General features: G+C 34.8%; 2 protein-coding genes and 1 long non-coding RNA gene across 4 annotated transcripts; 2 read left to right on the forward strand and 1 right to left on the reverse strand.

Annotated features, from left to right (window-relative positions):
- The first annotated feature begins 1605 nt into the window (after positions 1-1605).
- On the forward strand, positions 1606-9931 carry LOC109181728 (probable linoleate 9S-lipoxygenase 5). The gene is made up of 9 exons (XM_019331627.1): positions 1606-1893; positions 6192-6481; positions 6928-7168; positions 7253-7594; positions 7692-7777; positions 7892-7999; positions 8096-8400; positions 8494-8757; positions 8992-9931. Exons 1-9 carry the CDS (start codon positions 1710-1712, stop codon positions 9743-9745), a joined length of 2574 nt encoding a protein of 857 aa, XP_019187172.1. The 5' UTR covers positions 1606-1709; the 3' UTR covers positions 9746-9931.
- On the reverse strand, positions 9775-24404 carry LOC109181730. Its single transcript, XR_002054252.1, has 2 exons — positions 24343-24404; positions 9775-9951 (listed from the first exon to the last, which is right to left on the reverse strand). It is a non-coding gene; the product is annotated as an uncharacterized LOC109181730 (long non-coding RNA).
- On the forward strand, positions 17699-24264 carry LOC109181729 (probable linoleate 9S-lipoxygenase 5). Of its 2 annotated transcripts, none has more exons than XM_019331628.1 (9): positions 17699-17930; positions 20659-20954; positions 21340-21580; positions 21665-21982; positions 22073-22158; positions 22273-22380; positions 22477-22781; positions 22875-23138; positions 23380-24264. In XM_019331628.1, the coding sequence occupies exons 1-9, from the start codon at positions 17771-17773 to the stop codon at positions 24131-24133; spliced, it is 2532 nt and encodes an 843-aa protein (XP_019187173.1). In that variant the 5' UTR covers positions 17699-17770; the 3' UTR covers positions 24134-24264. The 2 variants fall into 2 exon arrangements, with proteins under 2 accessions (XP_019187173.1, XP_019187174.1); XM_019331629.1 differs by having other exon boundaries at positions 20665-20954.
- Positions 24405-24755: the final 351 nt, after the last annotated feature.

Consider the following 24755-nt stretch of genomic DNA (forward strand, 5'->3'; position numbering starts at 1 on the left):
TATGCCACAATAATACTAGGACCAATATGTGATGTTTTAAAAAAAAAAAATAAGTGAAATTTTACCTATAAATCTATGACAAAAATATAATTAACTCATAATAAATGTATATAGTATATTACATTCTTCATTCACACTAAAGTACGGGTTTATACACAAGACACTATCTAATTTAGGCCTTGTTTGTAAAATAATTAGCCTATCAGTCAATTTTGATTTATTTGACCATTATTTACTGTTTAACTTGGTTAAACAATCACTACCACCAAAAAAAAAAAAAAAAAAAAAACTTGGTTAAACAATCAATATGAGCGTTTGATTAGTTAGTTTTTTTGTAACAACTTATTGCTCTAAAATGCTAAAATTCAAAAAACTGCTCAAAGTAAATTTTCCGATTAATTTTTTGAGAAAGTCATTTTGGATGTAATCAGCTATCAGCTAATTTACCAAACACTTTTCTATAATAAGTTAATGCTATCAACTAGCCAAACCTGGCCACTAACACAATTAGCTAACAGTTATTTGGAAAATACTACATGTACTCTCATTTCTTACTCTCAACTTGTACTCCCTCACACAAAATATTGACGTAGACACTTGTATTGGGATTCACATGAAAAAAGTAGCTTATCAAGTTCGCCACATCAGGGAGTAAAATTTAGGAAGTAAGATTTGAGAGTTCATGTAGTAGAACTGGTATATGATATCTGACAGACCAAAGCTCTGTTTGGCTAGCTTATTTTAAGCTACTAATAATCTATAAGCTCTGTTTGGTAATGTTCCTAAAATAAGCTCGTAGCTCAAAATAAAAGGTTAGTTTGAAACGCTACCTTAAGTAATGTTTCAAAATAAGCTAGTAGTTTCCTAATTTTTTTTTTCATATTTGTCCTTATTATTTTAAAGAAATGACATCATTTATCCTTCCCAATTAAAATTCTTTTCTCTTTTCCTTCATCCGCAAGTCTCACCGCAATTATTATTATTATTATTATTATTATTATTATTATTATTATTATTATTATTATTATTAGATCCGCAACAATATTGCTACTTCATTATGGCCGGAATGCTAAATCATGATTATGCTAATAATTTTATTTCAAAATGTTAATTTTTTTGAAGGTAAAATGTTAAATTTTAATATGTAAACAAACTAATTTAAATTTTATGAAACTATATTTTTTGTCATTTTACATTTATCAATTTATAAAACAACTAATTTTACCAAACACTTTCAAGCATATCAGCATTTCAGTTTACAGCTCATAGCTTATAACTTTTCAGCTTTAAACTGATTTTAAGTTTTTAGCTATCTTTTCAGCTAGGTTTGTCAAACATAGTCTAAACAAATGCAAGACAGGAAGTCGAGGGTTTGGATGATTAAATTTTTCTCGTGTGCCGCTCGAGCGCTAATGAAGAAGCAACATAAACACAAAACAACAAACTCAATTCAATTAAACCATACAAAGTTTGTGGCAAAAAAAAACCATACAAAGCTAAATTCCACGAAGGAGAGCGTAAGGGTGCTGTAAATCACTAAATTCCACGTAGGAGAGCGTAAAGGGGCTGCAAAGAAAAAACTCGGATCCATCTATAAATAGGGCTCTCTCCTTTCTTTGAACGCCACAACAACACAAACAATAATTCCTCTCTCTCTCTCTATCTATCTATCTGATCTCTGAAAATTAAAGAAACAAGATTTGGTGAAGATGTTGCTGGGAAAGCTGGCGGAGGCGCTGTCGCCGACGAAGAAGATAAAGGGGAAAGTGGTGCTGATGAGGAAGAACGTCCTGGACTTCAATGACTTCAATGCCTCTATCGTTGATAACCTCTCCGATTTCCTTGGCCAGAAGGTCTCCTTAGAGCTCGTCAGCTCCGTTCAGGCTGATCTTGGTAACTTAATCTCCTCCCTCCTATCTCTACTACTTTCTCTAGCTTTCTTCCATCTTTGCTTTCTTTAATTTTCTGCCATGCCATGCCCTTTCTCTTTTATGTGGGTCTCCCTCTCTCTACCCATGCCAAAAATGAATTGAGTGGTCATGCCGGACTAACTCAGTTAGTTCGATCAATCAGTACTTTCAGATCTTATTTACTTCAATAGTAGTGTGAGGATCAGGTTCAATCGCGGAGATCAAGCTAAGGTCCCTTATGTGCAAAGTATATAGACAATCCGTGCTGGTTATTTTATTTTTGTTATCCCGTTCTTATAAATAAATGAAGCCCTACCAAATGTATAAACATAATTTTTATAACTTAAAATATATAATTTTTATAATGTTAAAATCACAGTTCCTAACGTAAAATATATGATTTTTATATTTAAAATAAGTATGAACGGTGTAAATATTAGACCCTTTAAAAATTGAGGTCGATTGCTATCTTACACGCTCCAAAATCCGGTCATGTAGACAATGGGTAGTCTAACATAAACTAAAATTGCCTAATGTTGCATTCATTTAAGGGAATGCATGTTTTAATTACAATGTAGTTCTTTGGCTTGTCAAATTACATTGTTTGTTTGGTTAGAAATGAAAAAAATAGAAAAATGACTTCCTTTTTTGCTTTTAATTATTATTATTATTATGCATATAAACAATGTAATTTAAATTTCTACTTTATTTTCACATTATTCTTTTTCATTAAATTATAATTTATTTTTTCTTCTAGTTTTCTTTTTCCAACCAAACATCATATAAATGTCCATGCACTTTTCTTAGTATATCACCTACTTCAGGACCCAGCTTTAAATGCTTCTACATGCATGTACTCAACCAACATATAATAATTGAAGTTTCATAATGGAAGAGTTGAATTCTTGGAAGAGTTCAACTCTTAGAGTCAAAACCGTAACCTAACAGTGTTGCTCAAGTGGCAAATGAATTCTCTTTGTGGAGGTGAATTTTGGGATAATCCAAGTTCAATTCCCAAAAGTGATGATTTCCTTTGAACTAGCTTTTGTGTTTCTCGGAGCAAACCGAGTGGACCAGACCCAGACCACAATATGTGGTTTACACCGAGAAAAAAAAAAAAAAAAGAGTCGAAACCAAATGCCATTTGACTGGTAAACCTTTCAAATTGGTTTAGGTGAACTTGGAAAATTGGTTGGCTTCTTCATCAAGATTGGAACAAAAGAATCTCACGTCACAAACATATATCATAAAGCATGCACTTCTCTCTCTCTCTCTCCTTTTTTTTTTTTTTTCCTTTTTGTTTAAAAATATTATTCGACATAATTAATTAGTAATTTATACACATAAAAGCTTATATAGTAATACTTAATTAATTTTAAAAAAAAAATTACTCACGCTAAATACAATAAAATTTGTTTCAGCCATTATTGATATCAATTATCAACCGTGTGGAATGGGGCTAAAAAAAATTTCCTTCCTCCAAGGGCAAGAAGTGTACACACTAGTAAATGTGGAAAAGTCTCCACCATAGCTAAAAAAATGGCCCCAACCCACACGTACATGCACCTATATCTATATTCCAACAAGAAAAAGAAGCCTTCGCTTAGCTTTTAACTCAATAATATCTTTATGACACACTTAAATGGGAGGTTACGGGTTTGAATCTCAGTGGATGCACTGACTTTTTGTACTTCAATAGGTTGAGAAAGTATGTATGAACAGATACTACATTGTAATAGAGTCGACAATGCTAAAAAAAAATAGTAGTTATATCATGAACTCGGAGATCTAGATAAAAAATACACAATTTACATAATGAATGCTCATAATTTGAATTATGAACATTCAGTATATAAATTGTTTATTTTTAAATACGGGACCACAAAATAATTTGCCCAAGAAAAGAAGTATTGGATAACATGTAATTAACGTGAGGTGTTTATATATTACTACTATATTATAACCTTTTTTTGAAAGGACTATATTATAACATTTGTTAAGTGTCTTAATCAAATTGAAATAAACAGCAAATTAATTTCAAGATCAGTGTGCTGACGTTTTCTTTCTTTATTATTTTTTAGCAAAAAATATTTACCAAGATTGATTAAAAATTAATGCTCTTAGCACTACTCTTTTAACTTATTAGTGATTTTTAATAAAAAAAATTTTATCAAAAAATACTTACCCAAATTGATTAAAAATAATGCTCTTAGCACTACACTTTTAACTTATTAATTAGTCACAACGTTTAAAAATTTAAGTGTCATTTCAGTACTGGTAACTTTTGTCTTAAATTTGAGATCCATTACAATGTTTGTTTACATATTTTTGTTATCTTATTACTTGATTGAAATCTTTTGTTTACATAAAAAAAGTCATTGCTTATACATTCAATATGTAACACACACACGCACATACATACATATATATATATATATATATATATATATATATATATATATATATATATATATATATTCACAGAGAGACACGCACGTGTATATGTATATATATTATATATTTTATTTATTTATTTATTTTTATTTACTATCAAACAAAAATATTTATTTCGTATAAAACCATTACAATTATTAAGAATTTAATTCTAATTACAATTTCAAATCCCATTTGATGTTTAAATCAAAATCTTCTTGCTTATTAATATGTGCATAAGCAATGGGAGTGTAATTTTTTGTTTCTTCAAACTTCGAAGTTCTTTTCACATCATAGGAAGGGAAGATAAAAATTAATTTGAAAATCTCTGATATAAAATTTATTATTTATAGTAAAAGAAGGTTTCTAAAATGGATGAATTGATAGTAATGATTATATGTTCATTTTTATTTAGATAGAGCCTATTTTTATTTGTTAATTGTAAAAATTACGTGTCACTTTTTATTGGATAATTAAAATTTTTATTAATATTAATTTAAAAGTTAAAAACTAGTTAATATATAATCATTTTATTAATTAATAGTACAAGTAATACTTTATCTTTTCCTTATAATACCTGAAGTTGTGCTTTGATGAAGTCCGTTTTATGATCCTAACTGGCGAATGATTTAAAGGAGGTAAATTAATCTAAAAATTAAACTTTGGATCTTATGGTTACCTATGAGTCTATGACCAAGTATTTGTTCTATACTTTATGTTTTCAACACCGGGGTCGAACCTATGACCACCCATTTAGAATAATAATTGGGATGCCATCACAATATAAGGTAATTGACAAATAGTAATATATATTTTAGAGTTAATCACCGAATTGGTCACATGACTATAGCAAAATTACTGATTTTGTCATTGACTATCATCCTTACCAAATTAATTCATCAATTTTGAAAATCTAACCCAATTTCGTCATCCATTATCATCCTACGATTCAAATTGACAGAATGACGTGATTTTCAAAGTTGAAGACTTAATTTGATAAGAATGATAGTCGATGATCAAATAGGTAATTTCATAATAGTCAAGAGACCAGATCTGTCATTTAACTCTATATTTTAGTATGGACACAATATATAATATTATAAATGAATTTAAGTATTGTTTTGAAATTACACTAGTTTAATATCTATGGCATCATATTCTAAAATTGTATAGGAATAAGGTTCAAATAGGCCACTGAACTGCACACCAAAGTACAATTAGGCCATCAAACTAAAAAATAATGCAATTAGGTCCCTGAACAACACAAAATCATTCAATTAGGATTAAAATGACCTGTTGACCTAAAATTGTGTTGATGTGGCGATTACCATTTTTAAAAATAAATTTTAAATATAATTTTAAATAAAATAATTAATTAAAAAAAAAACTAAAACTAAAACTAAAACTGTCGGATACTAATCGTCTCCGGTAGTCTTCGTCTCCATGGCCGGAGACGAAAAGCTTCGCCCCTAACCATGGAGACGAAGGTTTGTCTCCCTGGTCATGGAGACGATACGTCTCCGGCAGATCTAGCTTTTTAAAAAAAAATTAAATTTTAATTAATTAATTAAATAATATATTTAAAAATTATTTTTAAAATTAATAACCGGCATTTAAAATTAATAGTATGGTTTTGTATGGTTCAAAGACCCAATTATATTATTTTTGAGTTTGATGTCTTAATTGTACCTTGTTGTGCAGTGATCTATTTTACCCTTATTCTAAATTGGATATAAAAAAAAATCTTAATAGTATTGATTTTGTGGTAGACGTCAGTATTTAATTAGACACCAAAATTAATAATTCCTTATGAATAATTAAAATTTAAAATTATAATAATATTTGCAGGAAATGGATTGAAAGGAAAACGCAGCAAGGCAGCATACTTGGACCACTGGGTGCTGAAGAACACGGTTTTAGCCTCCGGCGAGTCGGCGTTCAAAATTGAGTTCGAATGGAGTGAAGATTTTGGGGTTCCGGCAGCATTCATCATCAAGAACAATCATCCCAATGAGTTCTACCTCAAAACCCTAACCCTTGAAGATGTTCCCAATCATGGCGAAGTACATTTCGCTTGCTTCTCCTGGGTTTATCCGGCCAGTAAGTACAACTACGAGCGCATCTTCTTTTCAAACCAGGTACGAACTTCTTCTGCCTTTTTTTTTTTTTTTTTTTTTTTTTTTTTTTTTTTTTTCTTTTTTTTTTGTTTTTGTTTTTGGAGTTGCCGTAAATCGTAATGTTCATCGGATTGGATGTTGATTTTCTTCATATTAGGTCAAATTTTGAATGGTATGCCTTTGTGATTAGCCTTAAAATTTTCCATTTATTTTAATAAATAGAAACTACCGAGCATTTATAGAACCTTCAAAATTAATTGATATCTGAGGAGCATGCATATGTGATTCGTTGTTCGAATTGTTCAATTTGGATGCCAATATATATCTGTACTTTTTTCTAGTTTTCTCTTTGAATATCATATACTCCGTATTCAAATTTGTGTTGAAGTGTGTGTTTAATGATTTCATTCAGTTTGATTAGGGTTGATCTTATTTGACTTCCTGTATTAATTATTTAATTCTTGTAGGCATATCTTCCAAGCCAAACACCTGCCCCGTTGAAGAAATATCGAGATGAAGAATTAGTGCACTTGAGAGGAACAGGAACTGGCGAGCTTAAGGAATGGGACAGGGTGTATGACTATGCCTACTACAATGACTTGGGTGATCCAGACAAAGGTGCAGAATATGCCCGGCCAATCTTGGGTGGAAACTCAGAGTATCCTTATCCTCGACGAGGAAGGACTGGCAGAGCACCAACAAAAACTGGTAACACATACTCATAAATGTTTCTATCTTTTGATCAGATTTCATTAAGTACCTTGATTTGAAGTTCCATTATCGCCTTGGCAGATCCTAATTCTGAGAGCAGAATTCCACTGCTTACAAGCTTGGACATTTATGTTCCGAGGGACGAGAAATTTGGACACCTGAAATTGGCAGACTTTCTTACTTATGCATTGAAATCTGTTGCTCAGTTCCTTCTCCCTGAATTTGAGTCTCTGTTTGATTCCACCCCGACTGAGTTTGACAGCTTTCAAGATATACTTAATCTCTATGAAGGAGGGATCAAGCTGCCGCAAGGGCCTTTGCTTACGGCCATCGCAGATAACATTCCCCTTGAGATGCTTAAAGAACTTATCCGAAGTGATGGGGAGGGACTCTTTAAATTCCCTACCCCACAGGTTATCCAAGGTAAGCTTTAGTCCATTTCCTTATAGTGCCCTTTCCTTTCTCCTATAAGGCTATAAATAATAAATGTCTTACTTCCTAAATGTGGATGATGCAATAGAGGATAAAACTGCATGGAGAACGGATGAGGAATTTGGAAGAGAAATGTTGGCTGGAGTGAACCCTGTCATCATCAGTCGCCTCCAAGTAAATTGACTTCACTAAATGATTTAAATTTCTTAGCGAAGGAAAATGAAACAAATGGAGTCTGAAGCTTAGGTTAAAGATTGATCCTTACGTTGTTTAATTTTATAAATGTAGGAGTTCCCACCAAAAAGCAAACTGGACCCTACAGTTTATGGCAACCAAACCAGTACAATTACCAAAGAGCACATTCAGCAAAACTTAGATGGCCTTACAGTTGAGCAGGTAATTTCATTTTATTTGTTGCTTGCACTTATTTTGTACAATCAAATGGTAGTCTCTATCCATAAAATATTGAAACTATGTGATGCATTTTTACAGGCAATCGCGAGTAATCGGCTATTCATATTGAACCACCATGACACCCTTATGCCATATTTGAGGCGCATAAATACAACAAATAACAAGATATATGCCTCAAGAACCCTGCTTTTCTTGAACACAGATGGCACTTTGAAGCCTGTTGCAATTGAGCTCAGCTTGCCTCATCCACTTGGAGATAAATTTGGTGCTGATAGCAAAGTGTACACACCAGCTGAACAAGGGGTTGAAAATGGGTTGTGGCAATTGGCTAAAGCTTATGTTGCGGTGAATGATTCTGGTGTTCATCAGCTGATCAGCCACTGGTATACATATTGCCTATTAAAAAAGAAGTTTGTTATTGGATCTATTAACCATTCTTTACATTTTAGATTCTTAATGTTGAATGTCTATCACAGGTTGAACACACATGCAGTAATTGAGCCATTTGTGATAGCAACAAATAGGCAACTGAGCGTGCTTCACCCAATACATAAGCTTCTGCATCCCCATTTCCGTGACACAATGACTATCAATGCTTTGGCTAGACAGATCTTGATTAATGCTGGTGGAGTTCTTGAGAAAACAGTGTTTCCTGACAAATATGCAATGGAAATGTCTGCTGTAGTCTACAAGGACTGGGTTTTCACTGATCATGCACTTCCAACTGATCTTGTTAAGAGGTATGCCGTGATTCCTGTATAAAGCATTGTCTTGTATCATTACCTTAACTTTGAAACCATAAACTCAATGAATGAATTGTAACAGAGAGGTTTCACTATTTACAATGATACGTCATTATGAAGCAACTAGTTGAACGTGTATAAGTTTTTCAACTTTGCTCATAAGGCTTAACCAGTGTTGTAATATATGGCAATATATGAGTCATATGACAGTTACACAATTTGATGTTTCAGAGGCGTGGCTGTTGAGGACTCAAGTTCCCCAAACGGTGTTCGCCTACTAATTCAAGACTATCCATTTGCTGTTGATGGGCTAGAAATATGGTCGTCCATCAAAACATGGGTACAAGACTACTGCAAGATCTATTACAAATCTGATGACGTGGTTCAGAAAGATACTGAACTCCAGGCCTGGTGGAAGGAGCTGAGAGAGCAAGGACATGGCGATTTGAAAGACAAGCCGTGGTGGCCAAAAATGCAGACAGTCCAGGAGCTGATCGACTCGTGTGCCATTATTATCTGGATAGCCTCTGCACTTCATGCAGCAGTCAACTTTGGTCAATACCCTTATGCTGGTTACCTCCCTAACCGCCCTACATTGAGCCGCAGATTCATGCCTGTGCCTGGAACAGACGACTATAAGGAGCTTGAGGCTGATCCAGATAAGGTTTTCCTCAAAACAATCACTGCTCAGTTGCAGACTCTCCTTGGTGTTTCCCTTATTGAAATTCTGTCGAGGCATGCTTCGGATGAGGTGTACCTAGGGAAAAGAGAGTGCCCCGAGTGGACAAAGGACAAGGAAGCACTAGATGCATTTGCACGATTTGGAACAAAGCTCGGTGAAATCGAGGACAGCATAATGAAAATGAACACCGAGGGAAAACTGAAAAACAGGACAGGGCCTGTGAAAATGCCATACACCCTACTCTTCCCTACAAGTGAAGCTGGTCTCACTGGCAAAGGCATTCCCAACAGTGTTTCCATCTAAAGCTTCTCTCTCAATTGAGTGTGATTTCATTTGGATGGTTGATATGTGTAGTGGTTTTGTATGAATAAATCTGCCTCCCGAAACCGTGTATGTTGGTGTGTGATTCATCATGTTATTAATAAATACCATCCTCTGCATTGTAATGTTACATGAGTGAATATAAAAAATTCTCTTTCGTAAGGAATATCACAAATTGCTATCCTATGCTTTATTTTATTGCTTTGTCTAATTTTTAGTTCTTTTTAGTTTTTGGACAAGTACGTTTGATTTATTAAACCAAGATGAGCTTAAGCTTTTATAAAGTCATTGAAAATTATATAATTTATACTTTGACGAATATCGTTTTAAGAAAAAAATTATACAATGTTGAATAATGTACTAGAGTTTAATTAGCTCTTACTGTCTTACATGCCGTCGCCACCACCAACAATAATAAAATAATAATAATAATAATAATAATAATAATAATAATAGTAGTAGTAGTAGTAGTAGGAATTAATGAATTAGGGCAAATTATCCGCTCCACACAGCTCTGTGAATCACGGTTCAAAACGACGTCGTTGAATTTTACACTTTGTTTGGAACTTTGGTGTACCGGTGTAAGCCATTTGGTTTGTTTAATGCACCAGCTATATTTATTCGGCGTATGATAGCGGTTTTCAGGGATTATATAGGGAAGTTTATGGACAATTTTACAATTTTTGAAAAAACTTTTGACGATAATTGTCTAGAAAATTTAAATAAGGTACTTAAACATTGCCAAGAAGTAAATTTAGCACTTAGTTGGAAAATGTACATTGTGGAGGATAGGATAGTGCTAGGCCATAAAGTGTCAAGGAGAGGAATAGAGGTAGATAGAGCTAAGACCTCAATTATAGAAAGCCTATCCCCACCTCTATCCACGTTTCAACGCTTAGGAGCTTTTCAGGCCATGCCCATTTTTTAGGAGCTTCATCAAAGATTTCTCCAAGATTGTTAGGCCCTTGACCAAATTGTTGGAAAAGGATGTGGCAGCTTGGGTTTAATGATGTGTGATGCTAGTAATCATTCAATAGGAGTGGTATTAGACTTTTTCCACTTTTGGTCCCACGACTATTGTCAAGATTGCTCCACAACTTTTAAATATTGCAAACTAGGTCCATGATTATTTTTTTTTTTGTAGCAAAAAGGTCATGCCGGCTCATTTTTCATCAATTTGTCACCGGAATATAACTTTCCTCTTTAAAGCAGGGTTAAAATTCATATGAAGTTATATGAACATTACAATATGTTAGGAATATAGCGGAATAATGTGGAAGCGAAGAATCGGAAATTGAGAATTATAGAAGTTAAATAATAGGGAAAATATATAAATGAAGAAAATTATATAAAAGACAAAAGAATTAGGAATAAAGGAAATATATATTATAACTTAAAAGAGTTGAAAGAATATAATATATATATATATATATCTACGTGGGAAATGAAAGAAAGCAAATGAATGAATTCAAAATATATTGAATTGATGTGAGAATGAGCGATTATTACAAAGCAAATATTACTGCTATTTATACAATTAAAAAGGAGAAAAAAATGGCATGAAGATTGCAAACGTGCGCATGCAGATTAAGGACATGCAATGTTGGAGTGCAATGTGGACATGTGGCACTAACAATGGAGAAATGGTCTCATGGATTTTGAGCCACATATTTTAGTTTTCTAACAATCTCCACCTTGGATCAAATCCATTGTGGAATTAACAACTGGAACAGCCGACTAAACTCAAGTATGGCTTGAACTTAGCAATAGGAAAAGCTTCAGAATAGCAGGATGAATCACCATCAACTTCCTATGCGACTGAAAGAGCATAAGCAACCATATTGGTTTCATCGTCACTAGCGTACCTAGCAGGTTTCTTGATTGTCCTCCTAGGCCGATCCATAGCAATGGAATACTCTCGTTGTGGCTCGACGAGAGGTGCGGTGCTAGTAGATGCATCATCTTTAGTATTACCATCAGCAGTAGTAACACTATCAATAGGCCTGAACTCAAACTCCACCTTCTCACCAGTACTTTGCGTCTCACCAGTACTGGGAACTTTTCCAGAAGAAAGTAGTGCATTTTCATCAAAAGTGATATCTCGACTCAGAATGATTTTCCGAGAATCAGGAGACCATAGACGATACCCTTTTGACTCAGAAGCATAACCAAGGAAAATGCATTTGACAGCTCTCGGGTTTAATTTACCCGTACTGGAATGAGCATAAGCAGGACATCCAAAAACTCTTAAGATAGAGTAGTCAACAGGATTACCTGACCAAACTTCCTCTGGAATTTTGAAATCAAGGGATGAATGTGGAGATCTATTTACCAAATATCAAGCAGTAGAAACGGCCTCGGCCCAAAAATCACGCCGTTTCCATAACCCAGCATTAGAGAGCATACAATGAGCTCTTTCCAATAGAGTCCTGTTCAAACGTTCGGCAACACCATTCTGCTGGGGTTTACCAGGCAAGGTCTTGTGCCTGGCAATTCCATTTGCCGCACAAAAGTCATTGAAATCTGACTCACAGAACTCCAAGCCATTGTCTGTCCTGAGCTTCTTGACTTTTTTACCTGTCTGAGTCTCAACAAGTATTTTCCATTTCTTGAAAATAGAAAATGCTTGATTTTTATGTTTCAGGAAATAGACCCAGACTTTACGAGAAAAGTCATCAATAATAGACATAAAATATCTACAGCCTCCCATAGACTGGAATTTAGTCGGTCCCCATAAATCGGAATGTATGTATTCCAATACATCTTTGGTACGGTGTGTAGCAGTAGAGAAACTAACCCTCTTTTGTTTCCCAAAAATACAATGCTCACAAAATTGTAATTTACCCGTACCTGAACCACCAAGGAGACCTTTCTTGCTCAGGAGATGCATGCCTTTCTCACTCATATGCCCCAGACGCATATGCCATAATTGAGTGAGATCCGCATCAGACATCGATGAGGATATCGCTACTGAACCCGTCACAGTACTGCCATGCAAGACGTACACGCTTCCAGAACGAGAAGCTTTCATGAGAACAACAGAGCCTTTTATGACCTTCAAAACTCCACCTTCAGCTATGTACTTGTACCCCAGAGATTCCAAGGTGCCCAACGATATCAGATTGCGTTTCAAATCAGGAATATACCGAACATTGGTAAGAGTCCTGACAACGTTATCATGAGTTTTAATCTGAACACTTCCAATTCCACTAACCTTGCATTGGGTATCATTACCCAACAAGACAACTCCACCATCAACCGGTTCCAGAGAAATGAACCAATCTCTGTGGGGACACATGTGGAATGTACAACCAGAGTCCAAAATCCACTCGGTTTCACTCCGTTTCTCACCGGAGCTAACAGATAACAACACATCACCATCTGAATCACTTTCAACAACACTAGCTTCAGCGGACTTCTTTTCTCTCTCTTGCTTGTTTTTCAACTTGAAGCATTCAGTCACATCATGACCATGCTTCTTGCAGTACTTACAGGATTTGTTGGACTTATGTCCTTTGGACTTGGATCTGGAATTTTTATTGCTACTCCCTGATTCAAGTGAACGACCCCTTACGGTCAAGCCTTCACCTTTGTCCTCAGACTTAATTTCAAAGTCAAACTTTTCTTTGGACAATAGGTTTGACTTAACATTGTCGAAAGTAAGGGTATCACTACTATTACCATACAACATAATTTCTTTGAAATGCGTGTATGATCTAGGGAGAGAGACAAGCAATAAAACAGCGCGATCCTCATCTTCAATTATAACATCAATATTTTCCAAGTCCAATAAAATAGAATTGAATTCATCCAAGTGAGATTTAATAGAAGTACCTTCCGTCATACGGATTATTATCCTAACACAATAAAATAGATAGTTTGAAAAATAAAAATAAAACACTTAAAGAAGTATAACCATAAATATTATTGGATATGAGTAAAAAATAAAACATATCAAAACTTTATAAAAATATTTATAACAAAAGGAATTGCCTCACGCTGGTTTCGTTGTACCTCATGGATGATCCTTGATTAGGTGGGTTAGCCGTCGTTGTGTTAGAGTCGTTCCTTGCTCTTTTCACAATTGGTCCCACACTTCCGGTATTCCTCTTGCGGATTTGTTCTTGAACTCCTTGTTGTAGAAGTTGGATTCGGTAAAGATCAGCGGTGCTGGTGTAAGCCTCGTTAAGGGTTCTGGGCTTACTCATGATTAAAGCCTTTCGAGCTTCGAAGTTGAGGCCCGTCACAAACTTCTCTATTTTGGTCGTCTCTGTAGGCACCAATTCAAGTGCGAAACGAGCTAACTCAAGAAATCGTTTGTGGTATTCCATTACCGTGGACATCCCATGTTTCAGGTGGAGGAATTTTTCGTACATGGCTGCCCTTATGTGTGCAGGGTAGAACCGTCTCCGTAGTCGTACCTTTAGGAATTCCCAATTGAATCCCGGTTCTTGCCTACAAACAGGTCCTTCGTGAACCCACTAAAGGTCGACTTCGTGTCCGAAGTAGAATGAAGCTATTTCTACACGGCGTCTCTCCAGACATTCTACTACCACGAAGATCTCGTCAAATGTTCGTATCCATTCTTCGAGGGTCGTGGGATCTTCTTCTCCTGAGAAGATAGGCGGGCGATGGCTTGAGACTTGGCGCTACATCTGAGTTTCCGTTCGGCGGTGGTGGTCGATTGTTGTTATGGAGGATGGCGTTGCTCAATGTCTGGGCGACCTGAGTGAGTTGCTGTAGGTTCTAAGTTTGTTTCTTATTCTCAAAAAAGTTAAGTTAAAATATTGTAAATTGCAATATTTGTATTTCCAGTGGGTTGAAACAAATTGTTGCTTCAAACTGTAGAATATCAAAACACTTTCCTTAGCATTTTGATCTTTGGGTTACATCATATTTACCAATTGTCCAATATCTTTGGGTTACATTATAATTTAAAATTTTAAAATTTTACTACATCTAAATTTCTTAAATTAGGAATTTCTTTATATATAATAATTTATTCAACAATAATGATTGAACTGAATGAACACTGAGCAAAAGACCTAAAGGACTGGTACTGTTGATTTATTCATTGGTTTTGTATATATGTACATTCATTAAATATATTAAAACGCTTTGCAACAAAAATACTTAGGTACTGTTTAAAAAAAAAGTTTAGTAACAATTATAGTAAATCTTCTATATTACATTGTGTTCATATACTATGAGTTACATATTTAAATAAACAAATTAAATATTAAATTACTTATGTATGAACTTCTCAAGTATAATCTTGCATTAATATACTTTCAAATATTTATTTAATTATAAACATTGGATATTAATTCATTCGCGCAACTGTAAAACTAAGTATATATAAAGATTATATAGGGATGGAGTGAGGGCAACTACCCAACCTACCCCACTGTAGCTCCGCCCCTAGGTAGCATGGTGGAGTCCCCAAACGATAATGGTACTGTATATTTCCTGGTGGCCGACCATTTCGCGAGAATCTGCCGTCCGATTGCCTTGTGCTTGCTAACCATGAATCTGCACCTTCCTTTTATCTTCCATGCAGTAAAAACGAGGTTTCCATGCACAGCAGCCACGTATAACATCGCATGCAACTTCCAAATACAAACATGCTTTTGAGGTGGTGAAAGATTCCATGTTTTGCCTTTATATAATATACTAGTCTTTTTTTATGCGTGATGTGCAAAAACATATGCCCAATATTTATAATTTTAAAAATAACTAATAGATTTTTACTAATTAAAATCTAAGTGAAATAAAATTTATTTATTATATTAATCCAATATATAATGCATATATAATCTTTTACAAATATTGTTATCATTAAAAAAATATAAGAAAAGATATGATGGATGCATGTGTATGGTAAAAGTAATGGAAAATATAACGGAAGTTATAACAGTAAGGGTATTTTTGTCTAAAAAATTGTATAGTACAACTCTAAAAGCACAATGTACAAAATAGTTAGCATTTAAAACATGGACATAAATGAGGGGTATAACTTTGATTGAGACTTATTATGTTTTTAGATATATGCCACGTATTGCGTTGCATGATATGAAGTTGGGTAATTAAGGTTCACCACATTCCAAAGCTACTGCCTACTGCGTATGTTCTTCTCTCGTCATCTCTAACGAAAGGTCCCAGAATGGCCGCCAACTTCTTGTCTCACCCTTGTAAAAAATGGCTTATACAAGATCACTTAATTATATGCATGTACCACTGTTGGAAATTATTGAATTTCCGATCACCTGAAAGTGATCTTAAATCAAGTTGAAAGTGAAAAGTGATTGAAATAGCAACAAAGATTTTTTTGGATATCAAAAAGTGATCGAAACAAGGCTTTCGATTTAATTTAAGATCACTTTCAGGTGGTCGAAAATTCCATATTTTTCAGTAGTGTAGGTCAAAGCTTCCTTATGCAAATATATATACTTTGAGATGGTAAGTTAATGGCATTAAATACCACTTGCTCTAGCTCTCCTTTTTGCCTTCCACGTATATTTGTCATATTATTCTCTAATACACTACATGCCATATTTGTCATGCATGTATGTATATTTTCTCTTTCTCCAAATTTGCATGCAATAATAAAAAGGGAATATTCCATGTTCATGCGTGCCCGTGACCGTGCCCTCCAGAATGATAAAAAACTTTGGTTCAATTGTGTGGAGATTTCTGGTCTTTCACCTCCAGTTGCCACGTATTACACTGCATGCATTCTCCCTATCTGTATGTGCCGCTACGTACGGAATTGCGTGCAAGACTTGCCATCTGAGGAGGCTAATTTCACACTGAAGATTGCGCCCAAAAACTACGTGCCCATATGGAGATTAATTGTAGGAATAATTTGGCTAGAATTTGTGCAGGTTTCGGAGAGATCTTCCATCTCGACCACTGGAGCCAAAGTCGACTACGGAGCAGCAACCGCCCGCACTGCCAAATCTCTTAGTGAGCGAGGCAGATCACCTGCGAGCCCCTGAGCACCACACATCTTGAATCATCTGCAAAATCTACTGCAACATTGTTGGTAGGAATCACGGGACTTTTTGTATCAATCTCCACAAATAACGTCAATGTTGGTTTTACTGTCTAGGGTAGCCACACAGCCGGCGGGCCAACACTACCGTAAAATATTATGATTTAATGAACAGTAAAGAGGAAAAAATAAAGGAGACACAATATTTTTAATGTGACCGAAAACCGAAAAGTAAAAATCACAGGCTTTTTTAAACGGTGTCAAGTCAAATTCTACTAATTTTGCTATATTTTGTAAGTAACCAGTACAAGTACAATTTGTACTGTGTTCTTTAAAAGAGATGTAGGGAGAAATATAATGAGATATAAATGTAGAGAAATGGCGTGTGGAGAGATGAAGATGATGAACTATGACAAAAATATAATTAACTCAACAAAAATGTATATAGGTCCTTGATAACTTATCTTTCAATTTTGGTTTATTTGACCACTATTAAACAATTAATATAAGTGTTTGATTAATAACAACTTATTTTTTCCATTTGATAAAGTCATTTTGCATGTAATCAACTATCCACTAACATCAAAATTACCAAACATCTTTTTTAACAATCAGTTAATGTTATCAAAGTCAAACCCATTAACCCAATCAGCTAACAATGATCAACTACCACGTATTTATCAAACACTTATAGTAAATTACATTCTTCATTACATTCACTGAATTAGAGTGGTATATGATATCCAACAGATGAGACCAAAAAAATGCAAGACTACATGCAGCGAAGTCGACTAGTCGAGGGTTTAATTTGGATGATTGTTGAGTATTTCTCGCGTGCCGCTCGAGCGCTAACGAAGAAGATAATCAAAGGGTGCTGAGAAAAATAAATAAAATTGGGATCCATGTATAAATAGAGGTATAGTAGGTCTCTCCTTCATTCGAACGCCATAACAACACAAACAATAATATAATCCCTCTCTCTCATCTCTGAAAACAAACAAGATTTGGTGAAGATGTTGTCGCCGGTGAAGAAGATAAAGGGGAAAGTGGTGGTGATGAGGAAGAACTCTCTGGACTTCAATGACTTGGGTGCCTCAAGCCTTGATAACTTATTCGATATCTTTGGTGGGAAGGTGTCCATAGAGCTCGTCAGCTCCGTTCAGCCGGATCTTGGTAACTTAATTTCCTTGATCCACTACTGAAAATTATGAAATTTCCGACCACTTGAAAGTGATTTTAAATCAAGTCAAAAGTCTTGTTCCGACCACTTTTGATAGGTAGTCGGAAATTTCATAATTTCCAGCAGTGTTCCTATCTCTTTCTTCCATGCAACTTTGTTTTGTGTTCTGCCATGCATGCCCTTTCTCTTTTATGTGGCTCTCCCTCCCTCTCCCAATGCCAAAAATGAATTGAGTGGTCACTTCTACTAATCACTTTAAAATCTTATTTATTTTAATGGTAATGTGAAGATCATCAATGGGATCAAGCTAAGATCCCTTATGTGCAGAGTATATAGGCAAGGGTACGTGGGAATCTGGCATGCATGGGAACTCATGGATCGGAGTTAATTAATTACAGTTCTTGAATACAAATTTTGAGAGTTTAAAATTAGTCTAGTCTAAACTAAAATTGCCTAATGTTTGTCGCATTCATTTAACGGGGTATTTGGTATGCTGTAATTCTTTGGTCGGCATGTCAAATTACATTATTTGATTGGAAGGAATTGCAATTCCCTCATTTTATTGAATTGAAATTTATGCACATTATTTGATTGGAGGGGATTGCAATTCCCTCATTTTATTGAATTAGAATTTATACATCCCCGCCCATGCATTTCAATTCAGCTTATCCAAGAATTTCAATTCAGCTCATAGTAGCATGCATGGAAAGAAATTAAATAAATAATAAAATGAGTTAATTTTTTGACCTTTATTTATTTTTTATTATTATTATTATTATTATTATTATTATTATTATTATTATTATTATTATTATTACACAGACGAATGTAATTTAAATTTTTACTTTATATTTATTTTATTTTTTATAAATTACAATTATTTTTCTTCCTAAGGGCCATAAGTGTCCATGGACTTTTATTAGTATCACCTCCCTCAGGACCTTTAAATGCTTCTACATGCACTCACGTACTCAACAGTTAATAATTTTTGAAAGAGTTCAATTCTAAGTATAGATCGAGTCGAAACCAAATGCCATTTAATTTGACTGGTAAACCTTTCAAATTGGTTTAGGTGAACTTGGAAAATTGGTTGGCTTCTTCATCAAGATTGGAACAAATTAAAAGAATCTCACGTCCACAAACATATATCATAAAGCATGCACTTCTCTATCTCTCTCTCTTTTTTTTTTTTTTTTTCCTTTTTGTTTAAAAATATTATTCGACATAATTAATTAGTACTAATTTATTATACATAAAAGCTTATATATAGTAATACTTAATTAATTTACGTAACTCACGCTAAATACAAAAGAAATTAACAGACTAGAGTTTGTTTCAGCCATGCATGATTGATACCAATTATCAACCGTGTGGAATGGGGCTAAAAAAACAATTCCTTCCTCCAAGGGCAAGAAGTTTATACTAGGAAAGAATTTTTTGCACTTTTGGTCCCATGCACGATTATGATATTACTAACAACTTTCATTCACGACTTTTAAAACTAGCTTGTAGAATTGGTCCACGACTATGACTTTCTTAGTAAATTTCGTCCTTTCGGTGAATTTTTCATTCAATTTTTGTCGGAAATTTTACTCTCCATTTTAACACGGGTAATATTGTCTTTTTCATCTTACAAACTAATGACATAAATTAATTAATTAATTAAACACAACTAGTGGTACGGTGATTGAAATTAAATGTCACCCAATTCCAATTCTACTTTCAGTTTCACCCTCTTCTCTAAACACCAAAATTTTTAGCTGTTTATTTATTTATTAGACGAAATGATCAAAAGACAATTTTGCCCCTCAAATTATAGACTAAATGAAGGATTAAGTTTTTCCGGTGAAATTTGGCCGGAGTGATCAAAATTGACAAAAATTACATAATTAAGGTACTAAATTGACACTTTTGAAAGTTAGGGACTGAAATTAACAAGACCCATATAATCGTATGACCAAAATTGAAATTTATTCTTTTATTAATTAATAGTACAAGTAATATTTTATCTTTTCCTTCCAATATTTGAAGTTGTGATTTTGGTGAAGTCCGTCTTGTGATCCTAACTGGTGAAGGATCAAAATGAGATAAATCAATCTAAAAATTGAACTTGGGATCTTATAGTTACCAAGCCATATATCTGTTCTATACTTTATGCCACACTATCGAGGTCGAACCTGTGATCACCCATTTAGAATGATAATTGGGATGCCATCACAATACAAGGTAATTTGAAAATAGTAATATATTTTAAAGTTAATTACCAATTTGGTATCTTGACTATAGCGAAATTACCGATTTGGTCCTTAACTTTGAAAATCTCAGCCATTTTTTTCATCTGTTTATCATCATACGACTCAAATTGACTATTATCCTACTGTTCAAATTGACGGGAAGACGAAATTAGATAATATTTTCAAAATTGAGAATTTAATTTGATAAAGATGATAGTCAATGATCAAATCGATAATCTCACAATAGTAAAGGGAGCAGATATGTCATTTAACTCTATATTTTATTATGGATACAATATAATATTATAAATGAATTTAAGTATTGTTTCGAAATTACACTTGTTTAATATCTATGGCGCCATATTTTAAAATTGTATAAAAAAAAAAAAATCTTAAAGAGTATTGGTTTTGTGGTATAGACGTGAGTATATAATTTAGACACCAAAAATAATATGGAGTGAATAATTAAATTTTAAAATTATAATAGTTGCAGGAAATGGATTGAAAGGAAACCGCCGCAAGGCAGAATACTTGGAGCACTGGGCGCTGAAGAACCCGGTTTTAGCCACCGACGAGTTGGCGTTCCAAATTGTGTTCGAATGGAGTGAAGATTTTGGGGTTCCGGGAGCATTCATCATCAAGAACAAACATCCCAATGAGTTCTTCCTCAAAACCCTAACCCTTGAAGATGTTCCCAATCATGGCGAAGTACATTTCGCTTGCTTCTCCTGGGTTTATCCGGCCAGTAAGTACAACTACGACCGCATCTTCTTTTCAAACCAGGTACGAACTTTTTCTGCATTTTTTTTTTGTTTGGAGTTGCCGTAATGTTCATCGGATTCGATGTTGATTTTCTTCATATTAGGTCAAATTTTGAATGGTATGCCGTTGCGATTAGCCTTAATTTTTTCATTTCTTTTAATAAATAGAAACTACCGTTTATTTATAGAACCTTCAAAATTAATTGATATCTGAGGAGCATGCATATGTGATTCATTGTTCGAATTGTTCAGTTTGGATACCAATATATATCTGTACTTTTTTCTAGTTTTATCTTTTGAATTATCATATACTCCGTATTCAAATTTGTGTTGAGGTGTGTGTTTAATGATTTCATTCAGTTTGATTAGGGTTTATCTTATTTGACTTCATGTCTTAATTCTTGTAGGCATATCTTCCAAGCCAAACACCTGACCTGTTGAAGACATATCGTGAGGAAGAATTACTGAACTTGAGAGGAACAGGAACTGGCGAGCGTAAGGAATGGGACAGGGTGTATGACTATGCCTACTACAATGACTTAGGTGATCCAGACAGAGGTGCAGAATATGCCCGGAAAATCTTGGGTGGAAACTCAGAGTATCCTTATCCTCGACGAGGAAGGACAGGCAGAGAACCAACAAAACATGGTAACATATACTCATAAATGTTTCCATCTTTTGATCAGATTTCATTAAGTACCTTGATTTGAAGTTCCATTATCGCCTTGGCAGATCCTAATTCTGAGAGCAGAATTCCACCGATTTTTAGCTTGGGCATTTATGTTCCGAGGGATGAGAAATTTGGACACCTGAAATTGGCAGATTTTCTTGCGTATGCATTCAAATCTGTTGGTCAGGTCCTTCTCTCTGGATTTGAGTCTCTGTTTGATTCCACCCCGACTGAGTTTGACAGCTTTCAAGATATACTTAAACTCTATATAGGAGGGATTAAGCTGCAGCCAATCGACATTCCCCTTGAGTTTCCTAAAGAACTTATCCGAAATGATGGGGAGGGACTCTTTAAATTCCCTACCCCACAGGTTATCGGAGGTAAGCTTTAGACCATTTCCTTATACTGCCCTTTTCTTTCTCCTATAAGGCTATAAATTTCTTACTTCCTAAACATGGATGATACAATAGAGGATAAGACTGCATGGAGAACGGATGAAGAATTTGGAAGAGAAATGTTGGCTGGAGTGAACCCTGTCGTCATCAGTCGCCTCCAAGTAAATTGACTTCACTAAATGATTTAAATTTCTTAGTGAAGGAAAATGAAACAAACGGAGTCTGAAGCTTAGGTTAAAGATTGATCCTTACGTTGTTTAATTTTATAAATGTAGGAGTTCCCACCAAAAAGCAAACTGGACCCCAAGGCTTATGGCGACCAAACCAGTACAATTACCAAAGAGCACATCCAGCAAAACTTAGATGGGCTTACAGTTGAGGAGGTAATTTCATTTTATTTGTTTCTTGCACTTATTTTGTACAATCAAATGGTAGTCTCTATCCATAAAATATTGAAACTATGTGATGCATTTTTACAGGCGATCGCGAATAACCGATTATTCATATTGAACCACCATGACACCCTTATGCCATATTTGAGGCGCATAAATACAACAAATAACAAGATATATGCCTCAAGAACCCTGCTTTTCTTGAACACAGATGGCACTTTGAAGCCTGTTGCAATTGAGCTCAGCTTGCCTCATCCACTTGGAGATAAATTTGGTGCTCATAGCAAAGTGTACACACCAGCTGAACAAGGGGTTGAAAATGGGTTGTGGCAATTGGCTAAAGCTTATGTTGCGGTGAATGATTCTGGTGTTCATCAGTTGATCAGCCACTGGTATACATACTACCTATTAAAAAAGAAGTTTGTTATTGGATCTATTAACCATTCTTTACATTTTATATTCTTAATGTTGAATGTCTATCACAGGCTGAACACACATGCAGTAATTGAGCCATTTGTGATAGCAACAAATAGGCAACTTAGCGTGCTTCACCCAATACATAAGCTTCTGCATCCCCATTTCCGTGACACAATGACTATCAATGCTTTGGCTAGACAGATCTTGATTAATGCTGGTGGAGTTCTTGAGAAAACAGTGTTTCCTGACAAATATGCAATGGAAATGTCTGCTGTAGTCTACAAGGACTGGGTTTTCCCTGATCAAGCACTCCCAACTGATCTTGTTAAGAGGTATGCGGTATGCCATGATTCCTGTATAAAGCATTGTCTTGTATCATTACCTTAACTTTGAATCCATAAACTCAATTAATGAATTGTAACAGAGAGGTTTCACTATTTACAATGATATGTCATTATGAAGCAACTAGTTGAACTTGTATTAGTTTTTCAACTTTGCTCTTAAGGCTTAACCAGTGTTGCAATATTTAGCAATATATGAGTCATATGACAGTTACACAATTTGATGTGTCAGAGGTGTGGCTGTTGAGGACCCAAGTTCCCCAAATGGTGTTCGCCTACTAATTCAAGACTATCCATTTGCTGTTGATGGGCTAGAAATATGGTCGTCCATCAAAACATGGGTACAAGACTACTGCAAGATCTATTACAAATCTGATGACGTGGTTCAGAAAGATACTGAACTCCAGGCCTGGTGGAAGGAGCTGAGAGAGCAAGGACATGGCGATTTGAAAGACAAGCCGTGGTGGCCAACAATGCAGACAGTCCAGGAGCTGATCGACTCATGTACCATTATTATCTGGATAGCCTCTGCTCTTCATGCTGCAGTCAACTTTGGTCAATACCCTTATGCTGGTTACCTCCCTAACCGCCCTACATTGAGCCGCAGATTCATGCCTGAGCCTGGAACAGATGACTATAAGGAGCTTGAGGCTGATCCAGATAAGGTTTTCCTCAAAACAATCACTGCTCAGTTGCAGACTCTCCTTGGTGTTTCCCTTATTGAAATTCTGTCAAGGCATGCTTCAGATGAGGTGTACCTAGGGAAAAGAGAGTTCCCGGAGTGGACAAACGACCAGGAAGCACTAGATGCATTTGCACAATTTGGAAGAAATCTCAGTAAAATCGAGGTCAACATAAAGCGAATGAACACTGTGGGAAAACTGAAAAACAGGACAGGGCCTGTGGAAGTGCCATACACCCTACTCTTCCCTACAAGTGAAGTTGGCCTCACTGGCAAAGGCATTCCCAACAGTGTTTCCATCTAAAGCTTCTCAGTTGAGTGTGATTTCATTTGGATGGTTGATATGTGTAGTGGTTTCGTATGAATAAATCTGCCTCCCGAAACCGTGTATGTTGGTGTGTGATTCATAATGTTATTAATAAATACCATCCCCTGAGTGAATAAAAATAAAAAATTATCTTTCGTAAGGTATATCACAAATTGCTATCCTATGCTTTATCTTATTGCTCAGACCCTAACCAATGCTGAATATCATGGGATGTTTCTTTATCTAATTTTTTGTTCTCTTTAGTTTTTGAACAAGTACGTTTAATTTATTAAATCAAGATGAGCTTAAACTGTTATGAAGTAATTGAAAATTATATAATTTATACTTCGACAAATATCGTTTTAAGAAAAAAAAATATACAATGTTGAATGATGTACCAGAGTTTAATTACATGCCGCCGCCACCAACAAAATAATAATAATAATAATAATAATAATAATAATAATAATAAAAGTAGGAATGGATGAATTAGGCAAATTATCGGTCCACACAGCTATGTCGAGCACGATCCAAAACGACATACTTTATGAGTTAGAATAATGTACTTTATGTGTGTGTGTGTTAGAATAATGAAACTTCTGGGATAAGATAATATACT

Source organism: Ipomoea nil, unplaced genomic scaffold (genome assembly GCF_001879475.1).
Source record: "Ipomoea nil cultivar Tokyo-kokei standard unplaced genomic scaffold, Asagao_1.1 scaffold1043, whole genome shotgun sequence".
Classification (NCBI taxonomy): domain Eukaryota; kingdom Viridiplantae; phylum Streptophyta; class Magnoliopsida; order Solanales; family Convolvulaceae; genus Ipomoea; species Ipomoea nil.